Source organism: Oncorhynchus masou, chromosome 22 (genome assembly GCF_036934945.1).
Source record: "Oncorhynchus masou masou isolate Uvic2021 chromosome 22, UVic_Omas_1.1, whole genome shotgun sequence".
Taxonomy (NCBI): Eukaryota; Metazoa; Chordata; class Actinopteri; order Salmoniformes; family Salmonidae; genus Oncorhynchus; species Oncorhynchus masou.
Window position 1 is genome coordinate 17,900,154 of NC_088233.1, and position 16,338 is coordinate 17,916,491.

A 16,338-nucleotide genomic window follows, 5' to 3' on the forward strand; every position below is an offset into this window, starting at 1 on the left:
CCCTAGGTCCTGAGCGCTCTAGAGCAGGTTTTCATCAAGGATCTGTCTGTACCTTTCTCTGTTCATCTTTGCCTCGATCCTGACTAGTCTCTGCTGCTGAAAAACATCTCCACAGCATGTTGCTGCCACCACCACCACCAACTCCAAGTGGGCTACCCTGGCCTTTTTTACTGAGGATTGGTTTCTGTCTGGCCACTACACCAATAAGGCCTTTATGGTAGAGTGCTTTAGAGATGGTTGTCCTTCTGGAAGCTTCTTCCATCTCCATAGAGGAATGCTAGAGCTCTGTCAGAGTGACCATCGGCTTCTTGCTCACCTCCCTGACCACGGCCCTTCTTCCCCGATTGCTCAGTTTGGCGGCCAGCTCCAGGAAGGGTCTTGGTGGTTCCAAACTTCTTCCATTTAAGCATGATGGTGGCCACTGTTCTTGGGGACCTTCAATGCATTGGACATAGTTTTTACACACACACACAAAGTCAGTTCAAACCGATCCAGCTCATGAGCTCCGTCAGCAGCAGATTTTAAATTTAGAATGGAAAATGAATGTGTTTACTGGGGCTGACCCTATTTAGTTGATTGTTTGGTTGATAGGTGGTTGGTCGAGTAGCAAAAAAAAAAAGTACAATACACCTGTCTGATTCGCGCTGAGTGGACTGATCCATTGTGGAGGCTGTGGGGATGGCAATCAGTTTAAGACATGCTACTGAAATTGTATATGATTATTTTGTGTAAGAACAATGGTGCAACTAGGGTTGCACATTTTGGGGAATATTCATAAGTGGAAACTTTCCGTGGGAATATATGGGATTTATCTGAAATATATGCAAATGTAATATTAATACCATTTAACCTTTTTGGGATAGGGGGCAGCATTTTCACTTTTGGATGAATAGCGTGCCCAGAGTGAACTGCCTCCTACTCTTTCCCAGATGCTAATATATGCATATTATTATTAGTATTGGATAGAAAACTCTGAAGTTTCTAAAACTGTTTGAATGATGTCTGTGAGTATAACAGAACACATATGGCAGCTGAAAGCCTGAGAAAAATCCAACCAGGAAGAGGGGTATCTGAGGGTTGTAGTTTTTCAAAGCTTGTCCTACAGAATACACAGTGTCTATGGAGTCAAGTTGCACTTCCTACGGCTTCCACTAGAGGTCAACCGTCTATAGAAACTGGTTTGAGGATTCTACTATAAAGGAGGGGCTCATGAGACCTATTTGAGTCAGTGGTCTGACAGAGTATCTCAGGCTTGTGACGCGCGCTACCGACAGAGTTAGCTCTTGTTCCAGTGCTTTTCTTCAGACGTATGAATTCTCTGGTTGGAAGCTTATTGATGTTTTATGTTAACTTCCTAAAGATTGATTCCATACATTGTTTGACTTGTTTCTACGACCTGTAACGGAACTTTTCGAGTTTTTGTCTGGACGAAGTGCTTGCGCCTCATGAAGATGGATTACTGGGTTTGAACACGCAAACAAGTGACTATTTGGACATAGAGGATGGACTTTATGGAACAAATCAGTCATGTATTGTCGAACTGGGATTCCTGGGAGTGCCTTCTGATGAAGATCATCAAAGGTAAGTGAATATCTATGGTGTTTCAAACTTCTGTTAAATCCAAAATGGCGGATATTTCTCTGGCTGGATTGGGCTCTGAGTGCCGTTCTCAGATTATGCTTTTTCCGTAAAGTTATTTTGAAATCTGACACAGCGGTTGCATTAAGAGAAGTCTATTTTTAATTCTGTGAATAAGTTGTATCTTTTATCAATGTTTATTATGAGTATTTCTGCAAAATCACCAGATGTTTTGGAATCAAAGCATTACTGCACGTAACACGCCAATGTAAACTGAGATTTTTGGATATAAATATGCACATTATCGAACAAAACATACATGTATTGTGTAACATGATGTACTAGGAGTGTCATCTGATGAAGATCATCAAAGGTTAGTGATACATTTTATCTATATTTCTGCATTTTGTGACTTCTATCTTTGGCTGGAAAATGTTGTGCTTTCACTGTAAAGCATTTTTGAAATCGGACAAGATGGGTGGATTAACAAGATGTTTCTTTCTTTTGCTGTATTGGACTTGTTAGTGTGTGAAAGTTACATATTTCTAGAAAATATGTTTGAATTTCACGCACTGCCTTTTTCAGCGGACTGTTGTCGAGGGGTTCCGCTAGCGGAACGCCTAAGATGTTTTTGCATTGGATATATTTACAATATCATATGGAGACAGAAACAAACTTATACCATATCATAAGTAGACATACAGTATATCACAAAGTGTGTACACCCCTCACATTTTTGTAAATATTTGAGTCTTCATGTGACAACACTGAAGAAATTACACTTTGCTACAATGTAAGGTAGAGAGTGTATAGCTTGTATAAGTGTACATTTGCTGTCCCCTCAAAATAACTCAACACACAGCCATTAATGTCTAAACCGCTGGCAACAAAAGTGAGTACGTCCAAATTGGGCCCAAAGAGTCAATATTTTGTGTGGCCACCATCATTTTCCACCACTGCCTTAACCCTCTTGGGCATGGAGTTCACCAGAGCTTCACAGGTTGCCACTGGAGTCCTCTTCCACTCCTCCATGACAACATCATGGATCTCTTGGATGTTAGAGACCTTGCACTCCTCTACCTTCCGTTTGAGGATGCTCAATAGGGTTTAGGTCTGGAGACATGCTTGGCCAGTCCATCACCTTTACCCTCAGCTTCTTTAGCAAGGCAGTGGTCGTCTTGGAGATGTGTTTGGGGTCGTTATCATGTTGGAATACTGCCCGGCAGCCCAGTCGCCGAAGGGAGGGGGTCATGCTCTGCTTCAGTATGTCACAGTACATGTTGGCATTCATGGTTCCCTCAATGAACTGTAGCTCCCCAGTGCCGGCAGCACTCATGCAGCCCCAGACCATGACACTCCCACCACCATGTTTGACTGTAGGCAAGACACACTTGTCTTTGTACTTCTCACCTGGTTGCTGCCAAACACGCTTGACACCACCTGAACCAAATAAGTTTCTTGGTCTCATCAGACCACAGGACATGGTTCCAGTAATCCATGTCCTTAGTCTGCTTGTCTTCAGCAAACTGTGTGCAGGCTTTCTTGTGCATCATCTTTAGATGAGGCTTCCTTCTGGGATGACAGCCATGCAGACCAATTTGATGCAGTGTACGGTGTATGGCCTGCGCACTGACAGGCTGACCCCCACCCCCACCCCTTCAACCTCTGCAGCAATGCTGGCAGCACTCATACGTCCATTTCCCAAAGACAACCTCTGGATATGACACTGAGCATGCGCACTCAACTTCTTTGGTCGACCATGGCGAGGCCTGTTCTGAGTGGAACCTGTCCAGTTAAACCACTGTATGCAGCTCAGTTTCAGGGTATTGGCCACCATGCTGCAGCTCAGTTTCAGGGTCTTGGCAATCATCTTATAGCCCAGGCCATCTTTATGTAGAGCAACAATAATTTTTTTCAGATCCTCAGAGTTCTTTGCCATGAAGTGCCATGTTGATCTTCCAGTGACCAGTTAGTATGAGGGAGTGTGAAAGCGATGACACCAAATTTAACATACTTGCTCCTCATTCACACCTGAGACCTTAACACTAACGAGTCACATGACACCAGGGAGGGAAAATGGCTAATTGGGCCCAATTTGGACATTTTCACTTAGGGGTGTATTATTCACTTTTGTTGCCAGACTTTAGACATTAATGGCTGAGTTATTTTGAGGGGACAGCAAATTTACACTGACAACCAAAGCTTTAGTTTTTAGACTATCAAGCTGTACACAAGCTGTACACAAGCTGTACACTCACTACTTTACATTGTAGCAAAGTGTAATTCCTTCAGTGTTGTCACATGAAAAGAAACTCAAATATTTAAAAACGATGTGAGGAGTGTACTCACTTTTGTGATATACTGTAATTGCAAATGATTAAATCCTTCCAATAGAAATTTTAAAAAACAATTTAGTTACGAATTGAACTTTAATTGAGTTGACTCTGCACATGGGATTTCGCTGAACAACAAAAGAAAGATAATATTGAATGATCCCCAATGATCCATTGCATCTCCCATAAATGTTTTCAAGAATACATCTGTAAAATGATAGTCAGTCTAGAAACTAAAGCTTTGGTTGTCTTCCCCTCAGGCTTCCATGTCTTCTCCCTAGACCTCCTCAATGTTCTCCTCTTGAACGTTAGAGTCATCCTCTGAGGCCTCGTCTTCACTGTCACTTTCCAAGCTTGTTGAGGATGGCTCGTTGTCGGGCTCAAAAAGCCTTAAATATGCCCGGATGGCCACCAATTTTTCAACCCTTATTTTGGTCAGCCTGTTGCGTGCTTTGTTATGTGTTCCCAAATAAGGACCAGTTGCGTTCTGAGGTGGCTGATGTTGGTGGGATTTGGAGGATGACGGAAGCAACAGCGGAAAGAGCCTTTCTGAAAATCGCAAATAAAATGAAAATAATGCGCCTACTCTCAAGCTTAGCCTTTTCTTAACAACACTGTCATCTCAGATTTTCAAAATATGCTTTTGAACCATAGCAATTCACAAATTTGTGTAAGAGTATGCTAAGCTAGCTTAGCATTTTGAGTAGCATTTAGCACGCAACATTTTCACAAAAACCAGATAACCAAATAAATAAAATCATTTACCTTTGAAGAGCTTCGGATGTTTTCAATGAGGAGACTCTCAGTTACATAGCAAATGTGCAGTTTTTCCTGAAAGCGTCTTTGTGTAGGAGAAATCGCTCCGTTTTGTACATCACATTTGGCTACCGAAACGAACCGAAAATTCAGTCACCTACAACGTCAAACTTTTTCCGAATTAACTCCATAATATCGACCGAAACATGGCAAACGTTGTTTGGAATCAATCCTCAAGGTGTTTTTTCACATATCTCTTCATTGATATATCGTTCGTGGAAGCCTGCATTCTTCTCTGAATTCTGTGGAAAAATACTTGCAGCTGACTTTTGCGCACCAATTTCGGCGCAGGACACCGGGCGGACACCTGGTAAATGTGGTCTCTTATGGTCAATCTTCCAATGATATGCCTACAAATACGTCACAATGCTGCAGACACCTTGGGGAAACGACAGAAAGGGCTGACTCACTCCTCTCGCATTCACAGCCATATAAGGAGACAATGGAAAACGGAGCCTCAAAAATCCTGCTCATTTCCTGGATGCCGTTTCATCTTGGTTTTGCCTGTAGCTCACGTTCTAGGGCACGCACAGAAAATATCTTTGCAGTTCTGGAAACGTCAGTGTTTTCTTTCCAAAGCTACCAATTATATGCATAGTTGAGCATCTTTTTGTGACAAAATATTGCGCTTAAAACGGGCACGTCTTTTTATCCAAAAATGATATAGCGCCCCCAGAGTTTCAACAGGTTAAGCAGTTAGATTAAACAACTCCTTTGTAAGATAAATGTTTTAAAATGAAACATGTATGGGAACAGGTGAATTAACACTCCTCAGTTAGCAGGCTCAAGCAAGCTAAAACAAACTAGCAGAAATTGTTAAGTTAGAAATGATTTAACCTGTCTAGGACTGGGGTCCTCGCCAACAGCCAATGAAATTCCAGAGCGCCAAATACAAATCAACAGAAATCTCATAAATCAAATTTCTCAAACATACAACTATTAGGCACCATTTTAAAGATTAAAATTCTCGTCTGATTTCAAAAATGCTTTACAGCGAAAGCTCCACAAACGATTTATGTTAGGTCACCACCAACTCACAGAAAAACCCAGCCATTTTTCCAGCCAAAGAGAGGAAGAATGAATCCCTAACCTTTGATCTTCATCAGATGACACTCCTAGGACTTCATGTTACACAATGCATGTATGTTTTGTTTGGTAAAGTTCATATTTATATCCCCAAATCTTATTTTACATTGGCGTGTTACGTTCAGTAGTTCCAAAACATGCAGTGATATTGCAGAGAGCCACGTGAATTCACAGAAATACTCATTATAAATGTCGATGAAAATAAAAATTTTAGACATGGAAATATAGATACACTTCTCCTTAACTTCTTCGATATAGGGGGCGCTCTTTTAATTTTTGGATAAAAAAATGTTCCCGTTTTAAACAAGATATTTTGTCACGAAAAGATGCTCGACTATGCATATAATTGACAGCTTTGGAAAGAAAACACTCTGACGTTTCCAAAACTGCAACGATATTGTCTGTGAGTGCCCCAGAACTAATGCTACAGGCGAAACCAAGATGAAATTTCATACAGGAAATGCCCCAGATTTTGAATGCGCTGTGTTCCAATGTCTTCTTATATGGCTGTGAATGCGCAAGGAATGAGCCTACACTTTCTGTCATTTCCCCAAGGTGTCTGCAGCATTGTGACATATTTGTAGGCATATCATTGGAAGATTGACCATAAGAGACTACATTTTACCAGGTGTCCGCCTGGTGTCCTCTGTCGAAATTATTGCGTAATCTCCAGCTGCATGCACGTTTCCATTTGGTTCAGAAGAGAAAGGCAACTGCCACGAATGATTTATCATCGAAAAGATATGTGAAAAACACCTTGAGGATTGATTCTAAACAACGTTTGCCATGTTTCTGTCGATATTATGGAGTTAATTTGGAAATAATCTGAGAACGGCACTCAGAGCCCAAACTAGCCAAAGAAATATCCTTCATGTTGGGTTGCCAACATTATTCATAAATAGCATTATATATTCACTTACCTTTTAATGAGCATTTGATGTCTCTTAAATATGTCATTAGTAGTTTGTTAGCTAGCTAGTGATTTTTTTGCCATATTAGCATTGACATGAAATCAGTCAAAACACCTCAAAACAAGACATGGTATCAAGAACAATATGAAATTAGCTGAATCGAGTCACTTGCAATACCCCACATAGAGGTTTCTTGTCATTGTTGGTAGCTACCTGGCGATCCAGAATCACAACTCAGACTTCTGCCCCATTGATGCGTGCGCATAATGTTTGTGACGTTGTCGGCAAAAACACCTATAACCCTGGTCTTTACTGACTCAGCACTTTTATGGTAGAGTTGCGTAAGTGCCACTGATGTATTGAAAAAATGCTAGTTGGGCAAGGTATGGTGTAACGTGCATTTGACTCAGTATGACCCATTTTTAAAGCCTCTGTTTGATAATGAGGCGACACTGCATTTTGTGATGCAGTGAGAAGTGTCCTTCCTGTCCATTCCTATTCCTGCAAGATCAATTAGTAATCCAGACATGTCCTAAATGGCATGTTTTCCTGAGGTATCCTGGCAACCAGTCTCTAGTCTGTAGCAGACCTGACAATCATGTGGGTGGGGCATGTGCACTGTATGAAATTCCCACTCTGTCTTTACTCTCACAAAGAGAACAAACTTGACTTAATTGTGTTTTTGTGAAGAAATTAAATGTCCAAAGATTCAGTGTTCTGATTTTGAATGAACGTAATACATTTTCCCCTCCAGAGCAGAGCAATTGCAAATGGATGGAAGGAAATTCCAGAAGCTGTAATGAACATTTGTGGTGAGCGAGACTCATTTTGTGCCTTGCTTTCTCAGGAATCTTTCCTGAATACATTTGAATGATCCTTTCTCCAAATAGGTCAAAGTACAAAGTAAACTGTATAGCTTGAGATTTACAGTCTAGCTCTAATTCATGTTTCTGTTTCAGATTATCTAATGGCAGACCAAAGAATGGACATTACCTCTACGATGAATGAGTTCATGTCCCCCAGCTCCACCGAGCTGATCAGCAGCTCCATCAACACCCAAGGCATGGACTACACCCGCAAGAGGAAGGGCAGCACCTCCGACTACCAGTAAGCACCTACTGTAACCATCGTCAAATCATTGTGGCCTTGCACTCAGTCACCTTAGTCTCCCCCCAGCCTCCCACCAGTCGGTGCTGAAGATGATGGGTTCACTGAGTTTTACAGTTAAGATGTAGTAATTAACGCTCCGACTTTGCTAGCCATAGTTATGGGGAAATTTGCACATCCTGCAATACCCTTTAAAAAAAATGGTATTGTGCTATATTGACTCATTTGTAAGTACAGTCATTTTCCTGCCATCTGTTACTGATCCACAGTCATCTGACAACAGAATGATTCATGCGTTCTTTTTTTCTTTACAGAATTGATGGATTTTCTTTTGAGTAAGTAAGAAACGGTTTCAATTTTTTTAAACCTTTTGTCTGTTATGCTTACCTTATTTTTGTTGAGGGGGGACACTGAATAGTGTAGTGCAAATGGATAGTAGGAAACTGTTAAACATTATTCTTAATCTAACGTGGTTCAGTAAAACTAATGGCATCTGATTATCTTCCACAGCGAGAGCAGTATGGATACAGACAAGGATAAGCTTAGGTAAGAGTTTTGGCAGCAAAAAGCATGAATTACAGTATAAAGAAAAGCTTAGTTTTGCCATGTTATTGGTTATAAATTGTACAGGGGAGACAGATGTTGGGTTAAGATAGTGGTTTCACTGCAAAATTGAGTAGGTGTTCATCTATTTTCATAGGATTTGTATGGTGAGACAATGGTAACATTGTGGAGGGTTATATACACTGTGTACAAAACATTAGAAACACCTTCCTAATATTGAGTTGCACCTCCTTTTACTCTCAGAACAGCCTCAGTTTGCCAGGTCATGGACTCTACAAGGTTTTTTATGTATTTAACTAGGCAATTCAGTTAAGAACAAATTCTTATTTTACCCCGGTCAAACCCTCCCCTAACCCAGATGATGCTGGGCCAATTGTGCGCCACCCTATGGGACTCCCGATCACGGCCGGTTGTCATACAGCCTGGGATCAAACCAGGGTCTGTTGTGAAGCCTCCAGCACTGAGATGCAGTGCCTTAGACAGCTGCACAACTCGGGAGAGGTGTCAAGCGTTCCACAGGGATGCTAGCCCATGTTGACTCCAATGCTTCCCACGGTTGTCTTTGGGTGGTGGATCATTCTTGATACACACAGGAAACTGTTGAGCATGGAAAACCCCAGCAGCTTTGCAGTTCTTGACACACTCAAACTGGTGCATACTGTACCCTGTTCAAAGGCACTTAAATATTTTGTCTGGCCCATTCCCCTTCTGGATGGCACACAGACACAATCAATGTGTCAATTGTCTCAAGGCTTAAAAATCCTTCTTTAACCTGTCTCCTCCCCTTCCTCTACACTGATTTTGAAGTGGATTTAACAAGTGACATCAATAAGGGATCATAGCTTTCAACTGGTCATTATGTCATGGAAAAAGCAGGTGTTCCTAATGTTTTGTACACTCCACTCAGTGTATGTACCATTACATAACCTGTGTGGAACAGTGGCGAAGGGATACGTTTGCTACTAAAACGTCTCCTTTTTCCCTTCTTCCAGGGATTGTGGTGATCATCAGGGGCGGATCAAAAATGCCAGGTACCCAGACTCATTCCCGAATTTCTAATGTTTCACTTAAGTCTCTGTTGGCAATGAATATGCATAGTGTTTCTACTGACCTGGCACGTGGTTAAACTCCAGGATAAAATATATTCTAATCTCTCTTTCCAGGGTGAATTAAATGCTCCTTTTTAATTAGACAGAGAAAGCCTCGTGTCCCATCGATGAATAGGCACTTTATATAGTCTATAGATTGCACTGTGTAACAGAAGGACTGGGAGTTGTTCTAACAGTTTGCTTTCTGCTACTCTGCCAATAGGGAGGCACACAGTCAGATTGAGAAGAGGCGCAGAGACAAGATGAACAGCTTTATAGACGAGCTGGCGGCGCTAGTGCCTACTTGCAACGCTATGTCCCGCAAGCTGGACAAACTCACAGTTCTACGCATGGCTGTTCAGCATATGAAGACATTACGAGGTGAGATGCAGACAGACGGCAGGCAAATTGTCATTGGACATCAAAGAGGTTGTAACTTGATCATTAAATAATTAAAATACTACTTTTTATGTTTCTGTACAGGCGCAGCGAACCCATACACAGAGGCAAACTACAAGCCGTCTTTCCTGTCCGATGATGAATTGAAGCACTTAATATTGAGGGTATGTTCAAGCCCTCCTCTAACTCCTCTCTGCTAAGTTGCTCTCTGGGTAAGCCTGATGACAAAAAACTCATTATTTTAGGCTGCTGATGGCTTTCTGTTTGTCGTCGGATGCGATCGTGGGAAGATCCTCTTCGTCTCTGAGTCTGTTTACAAGATCCTCAACTATAGCCAGGTACGTCTACATTCCCGTCCAATGTCCTACTGTTATACTATATTTTCCGTTGTACTATGTCAGACCATGTCTGAGCTCACAAATGTTAATTTCCAGTCAATCCCTCTCTCCCCAGAACGACCTAATTGGCCAGAGTCTGTTTGATTACCTGCATCCTAAAGACATCGCCAAAGTCAAGGAGCAACTGTCGTCATCGGATACAGCACCCCGGGAGCGACTCATTGACGCCAAAAGTAAACTCCCTCCTGGGGGGGGGGGGGTCTTAAATACATACATGCTTCATGTCTTAGTAGATACTGAATGTAAACTCTGCTTTGTGCCTTATGTAAATAATATTGTGAATTGTTTTTAGATACTACTGAACTGTTAGCGCTAGGAACACATGCATTTCGCTACACCCGCAATAACATCTTCTAAATATGTGTATATGACCAATACAATGGGATTTGATGCCAGTTGCCAAAATACTGGCAGTTTACTTGCTATATTATGTGTGTAAACAGCATGATTTATGTTGCACCGTAAATTTATAGACCATGTACGAGTACCTTTTAAGAGTAGAATGCTTTTAACATTGTATGCAAGTTATTTCTAAAGCTATTGTGGATGATTAGCCCACAATGTTCAGCAGTGGTCTTATACGATTTGATTGTTCTCTCTCAGCTGGCCTGCCAGTGAAGACTGACATTACCCCTGGGCCGTCTAGACTGTGCTCCGGAGCCAGACGTTCTTTCTTCTGCCGGATGAAATGTAACCGGCCCTACGTCAAAACGGAGGACAAGGACTTCCCCTCCACCTGCTCAAAAAAGAAAGGTTCCTATCTCAAGATCTAGGCCTCCTTCCCTGCGATCTTTATTTTGTTTACTCAGAAACCTGGCATCACCGTTCATTAGCATCATGCTAGCATTACAATGAGAGCACAGGATGTATGCTATTGTGTACCAAATGGATAAACAATATGCTTATTGTTGAACTTAATATTATTTTATTTTATTTCACCTTTATTTAACCAGGTAGGCTAGTTGAGAACAAGTTCTCATTTACAACTGCGACCTGGCCAAGATAAAGCAAAGCAGTGCGACACAAACAACAACACTGAGTTACACATGGAATAAATAAACCTAGTCAATAACACAATAGGAAGAGGGGAAAAGGCCGTAGTGCAGGCAAGAAATATTGATATGCTGCGATTTAAAACCATTGAGTAAGAAAAGCTGCATAGGTCATGCAAAACAGAATGCAAATCTCCAGTTGAGCTCTCGCTGAATATTCTAGTGCTAATTAATATTTTATCTAGGAAAACGTTCTCTCCTTGATTGACCGTTGATTCAGATACAGGCTAGTATTACTTGTTTGCTTAACTTGTGGTTTTCTCATTAAATCAGTCATTTAACGCTTGGCCTTAAGTCATGGCCCACCGACGTAAACCGATGGATAACTTACCATTGTGTAGGAGGAAATATTTTTATAATGGTTATTTTTTACCTTCAGCTGACCGCAAGAGCTTCTGCACGATCCACAGTACTGGCTACCTGAAGAGCTGGCCGCCCAACAAGATGGGTTTGGATGATGACAACGAGCCCGACAATGAGGGCTGTAACCTCAGCTGCCTGGTGGCCATCGGCCGGCTGCACCCCCACATCATCCCCCAGCCCTCCCATGAGGACATCCGCGTCAAACCCACCGAATACGTCTCCCGCCACGCCATCGACGGGAAGTTCGTCTTTGTTGACCAGAGGTACGCTGATAAAGCGTATGCCTTAATGTTACTATGACATTTTTGGTTTATGATTATATGTGTGCTAGTCATTCATCAAGTTGGCCAATGAAACACACATTTTAGAAGTATGGTTTAAACTAATACTTGAAGAGGCAACAAATCATATGTAAATTCTCATCTTCAACCACTGTTCACCCAAAATAGCCCATCTACACCAGCCTACCAACATGGGCTTGTCAAGGGAGGTTCAGCCTCACTATATGTGATGAATTAATCTCCTGCTAACAGCTTGTCACCTCACAGGCCATAATTACTCATGATGAAGGGTAAAACTTTCAGAAAAATGTCAGTGAACTGATTCATGTTCATAGAAAACGCTCCGGTGACATTTTTAAAGACTTGTCAAAAACAATTAGAAAAGCACAGAGTTTCTTATCTATCTTCTCTATTCAGGGCCACAGCCATTCTTGCGTACTTACCCCAGGAGCTTCTAGGCACCTCCTTCTACGAGTATTTTCATCAGGATGATATTGGCCACCTGGCAGAATGTCACAGACAAGGTATGGGATCAACTGTCCGGCATGACACATTTCTTTGTGATTTACATCTTACTATATTTAGTCACCACATTTTGTTTTCTGAACTTACATCCGGGGTATCTTGTTTCACAGTGCTGCAAATGAGAGAAAAGATCAACACAAACTGTTACAAGTTCAAGATTAAAGATGGCTCCTTCATCATGCTGAGAAGCTGCTGGTTTAGTTTCATGAATCCCTGGACCAAAGAGGTGGAGTACATTGTCTCCACAAACACGGTGGTCTCGTACGTCGCCCTTCTCTCTCTATCCTAGCTATGAAGTTTACATGGGAAGGAATACTGTACATATTTGAAGTGGTGCTTCATTGATTGTTGTAGAGCTAACTGGTAGTGTTTATTCAGTGGATGTACTGTTTTAGTACTTGAAACACTGGGCCTGATGTTGCTGTCTGAATGCTTCTCTAGATGCAGTATGCTAGACGGTGCAGACCCCTATCCTCAGTCTGCTGCTTCCCCCACAGCCTCTATGGACAGTGTGCTAACGTCAGAAGGTGACATTGAATGTTGTAAAAGAAAGCATGCGTTTCTACATATGAAGGAGATGTCAGCTGATTCTCTCTGTACACCAACATACAACTATAATGAATAGCTTTCTTTTTGATAATATAGTGTGTCTGTGTTTCAAAATTCTTAAGCATCCGTTGAGATCTCGCAACAAGACTCGGTATAGAAGCATTGGACCAAATGTGAAAATACAATGTCCTCAGTCAGTCCAGGAGTAGGCAATGTGATTGCCATATGTGTGATTGCAGGTGGAGGTAGACGGGCTATTCAGACGGTGCCAGGCATCCCTGGCGGAACACGGGCAGGTGCCGGCAAGATCGGCCGTATGATCGCAGAGGAGGTGATGGAGATTCAGAGGTGAGAAATGGAGAGAGTTTAGGCAGAAAATGGATGACGCCTTCTTAATAGTTGCAGAACCATTTTAAAACAACACAGAGACCATAAAGTCTCGTTCGGTTATAACTTTTCTCTACTCGTCCCCCTGCTCTCAGGTATCGATACACCCTTCATCAAAAATGTACAGGTTTGCAAATGAATCTGTTCAGTTAGGCTACGTCAGCTGTGATGAATTACCTGGAGCTGAAGGGGTTTTAGATGATCATCTCACAGAACCCTGGTGTAACCCTGTCTGTTCTTCTCTCTAACAGGACCAGAGGCTCAACACCCTCTAGCTGTGGCTCCAGCCCCCTGAACATCAGCACCCCCCCTCCAGACTGCTCTCCAGGGAGCAAGCGGGTGAGTCTAAGGGAGACTCACAATAAGAACCTCCAATAGAACTGTCTGGCACAAGAAATTGATACATTGCTCGCATCGCTGATTGGATGTTGTGCTGATCCACTATTGTCTATCCACTACTGTTGGGTACTTGAAGCCAGGCATCTGTCCTGTGGCTGAAAGCTGGTCTTACATCTAGACCAGCACTGACCTATTTGTTCTTGCAGATTCAAAATGGTGGGACACCAGACCTTCCGTCGGCAGGAACGCTACCAGGAGGACCTGACTCCATTGGATACCCATACTCCAACCAGTCCATTATGAGTAAGTAACCATGTCCACAATTTTCAACAAATGTTCCAAACACTAATATTACAAACACGGAATCCTCCCCATTCAAGTGATGTGTAGTATTTGTGCAGGGAAAATCTAAACTGTACAGTATCAAAAACCAGTCATGTAACTGACTACAGTGTTTTCCCTCACCACCCCTGTAGGTGACAACTCTCATCTCAGCATTGACATCATGGACGAGCCAGGCTCCAGCAGCCCCAGTAACGATGAGGCAGCCATGGCTGTGATCATGAGTCTCCTGGAGGCTGACGCAGGCCTTGGGGGCCCCGTGGACTTTAGTGACTTACCCTGGCCCTTATGATGACGGCCCAAGAGTAACGAGGCATAGCAGGACTGTTGGAACTCTTGGGCTAAGTCCCACAGAACTATGTCAAAACCCTGAATTGATGATGCAGTGGCATCATCAGGCACTGTGGGACTTATTGGAGCCGAGACCTCCATGTTGGGACTGAGACAGGTCATTTCAAAGTATACCTGTATGTGCCCTCCCTAGCTTGCTGCTGGACATTCTTCACCACAGGATAATTCAGCATTTTTCAATGGCTATTTTCCTGCATTGTCCTACCAGGGATTTCTATTGAAAACCTGTTTGTGTTTGGATGTTTTTACACTACAGTACACATTGGTTTTCCTTGTTGGATGACCCCATTTGAAAATGTTATCACATCTTTAAATAGTATAATGTAAAAAATATTTTATGCAAAATATATGGTATGTGTATTGTATCAGCCGTTAAATATTTTTTATTAAAAGTTTGTTTTGTATCTCTTTCCAGAAGACTTTGAGCTATAAACAGAATTTGATGCAGTATGTTATTGATGCTAATGAATAAATTGTATTCATATTTACAATGTTCAAATGTCACTCTCATACTACCAGAAGCATTCTGAACATGAATCCAAGGGTGGGTGAGTGAATCATTCAGGGAATTGCATGTAACGGAAGCAATTCAATTAATTTATTTCAGATTTTCTCCATTGAGCCTATTGGTGCAACGCTGGGATATTTTTATCATGTTGCCATCCAGTGGCAGAAATTCAGTCAGAGATAACAGGACTGCATTGCTAATGTGGTGGTGAGGAGAAACACCTGGAAAAACAAACTGAGCTAATGGAAGCCAGTTAATAACATCCGCACACAAGGATTTTAGGTCATATTTGAAAATGTGAATATTAAAAGAGCAATATAAGTTACTGGTTTTAAATCCATGAGGAATATGTTACAGCCTTAAAATTAAGGAATCTGGCTTTTGAGGACAGGACACATTTTCCTACATTGAGAATTATTAGAGAACCTTGCATTCAATAAAGGTATGTTTTGCTTGATGCTCATGCAACGTGTAAGCAATACCGGTCCCCACTGCTAGATACCTTGACATCCAGCAGCTGCGGACCATCACCACAGTAGCTGTTGACTACTTAAAGGCCCAGTGCAGTCAAATGTGATGTTTTATATAGGTTGGAATACTGTGAAAATGATAATACCCTTTTCGTGTAAGAGCTGTTACAAAAGTTTGCCTGACATTTCGGCCTGTTTTTGTTGGGATGGTGTTTTAGCCTGCCTGGTGTCATCACCAGGTGGCAATTGAGTTCGACCAATAAGAGTTCCAAACCTCTGCCAAGATCAGTTCAGTTTTTCCCTCCCAACACAGACCACTCCCAGCAAAATTTCTCAAGCAATCACAATAAGGTACTTTAGTTATCCACAAATAATTTGATATTGAGATAAAAACAGCTACATTGGATCTTTTAAGTTCAGTATACAAGCTATTGATGACTGAGCCAGCTGATAAGGTGCCACTATGTTAGGCTTGCTCTCCAGTTTCAAGTGTTGGACCATATTGGATCTTTATGCTCCATTGACTAAGTAGGAGTGGCTAATGAACAACATGTCAGCTTCAGCTTGGGTCCTCTACAGCACAAGCAGACATTGCGAATATATAGCAACGTGATTAAACAAATTGACAAATAATATACGCATTGACAATTTGGGATACGATTCTCAAACTGATGGCGTCATGAATGATGAAAGTGAGATCAATACAAATGTATTTATTCTGAGACCAAAGCATCACAGCGAGGCTTATCTGGTGGTGGACTACCTATGGTAAGATTCTAAATCCCGCACCGCCGTACTGCAGGGGAAGTGGAGAAAACCAAACTCTTTACGAACTACAGTACTGTAACTACACAGCAGCACCACACACACACACACAACTCATCACATGGG

At 41.9% G+C, this 16,338-nt stretch overlaps 1 protein-coding gene across 7 annotated transcripts in view; it reads left to right on the forward strand.

The window, feature by feature from the left end:
* The window catches only part of LOC135509113 (basic helix-loop-helix ARNT-like protein 1), a 29,185-nt gene extending 14,223 nt beyond the window's left edge, over positions 1-14,962 (forward strand). For all 7 annotated transcript variants that reach the window (XM_064929465.1, XM_064929466.1, XM_064929467.1 and 4 more), the window contains 18 exons: positions 7,479-7,536; positions 7,684-7,831; positions 8,146-8,166; positions 8,342-8,377; positions 9,388-9,426; positions 9,707-9,864; positions 9,967-10,046; positions 10,128-10,220; positions 10,336-10,453; positions 10,884-11,033; positions 11,712-11,958; positions 12,394-12,500; positions 12,612-12,762; positions 12,943-13,028; positions 13,290-13,398; positions 13,689-13,776; positions 13,983-14,079; positions 14,253-14,962. In XM_064929465.1, coding sequence (XP_064785537.1) covers positions 7,479-7,536; positions 7,684-7,831; positions 8,146-8,166; positions 8,342-8,377; positions 9,388-9,426; positions 9,707-9,864; positions 9,967-10,046; positions 10,128-10,220; positions 10,336-10,453; positions 10,884-11,033; positions 11,712-11,958; positions 12,394-12,500; positions 12,612-12,762; positions 12,943-13,028; positions 13,290-13,398; positions 13,689-13,776; positions 13,983-14,079; positions 14,253-14,410 — 1,944 coding nt within the window. In that variant the 3' untranslated portion in view covers positions 14,411-14,962. The remainder of the gene's footprint in view (positions 1-7,478; positions 7,537-7,683; positions 7,832-8,145; positions 8,167-8,341; positions 8,378-9,387; positions 9,427-9,706; positions 9,865-9,966; positions 10,047-10,127; positions 10,221-10,335; positions 10,454-10,883; positions 11,034-11,711; positions 11,959-12,393; positions 12,501-12,611; positions 12,763-12,942; positions 13,029-13,289; positions 13,399-13,688; positions 13,777-13,982; positions 14,080-14,252) is intronic.
* Positions 14,963-16,338: the final 1,376 nt, after the last annotated feature.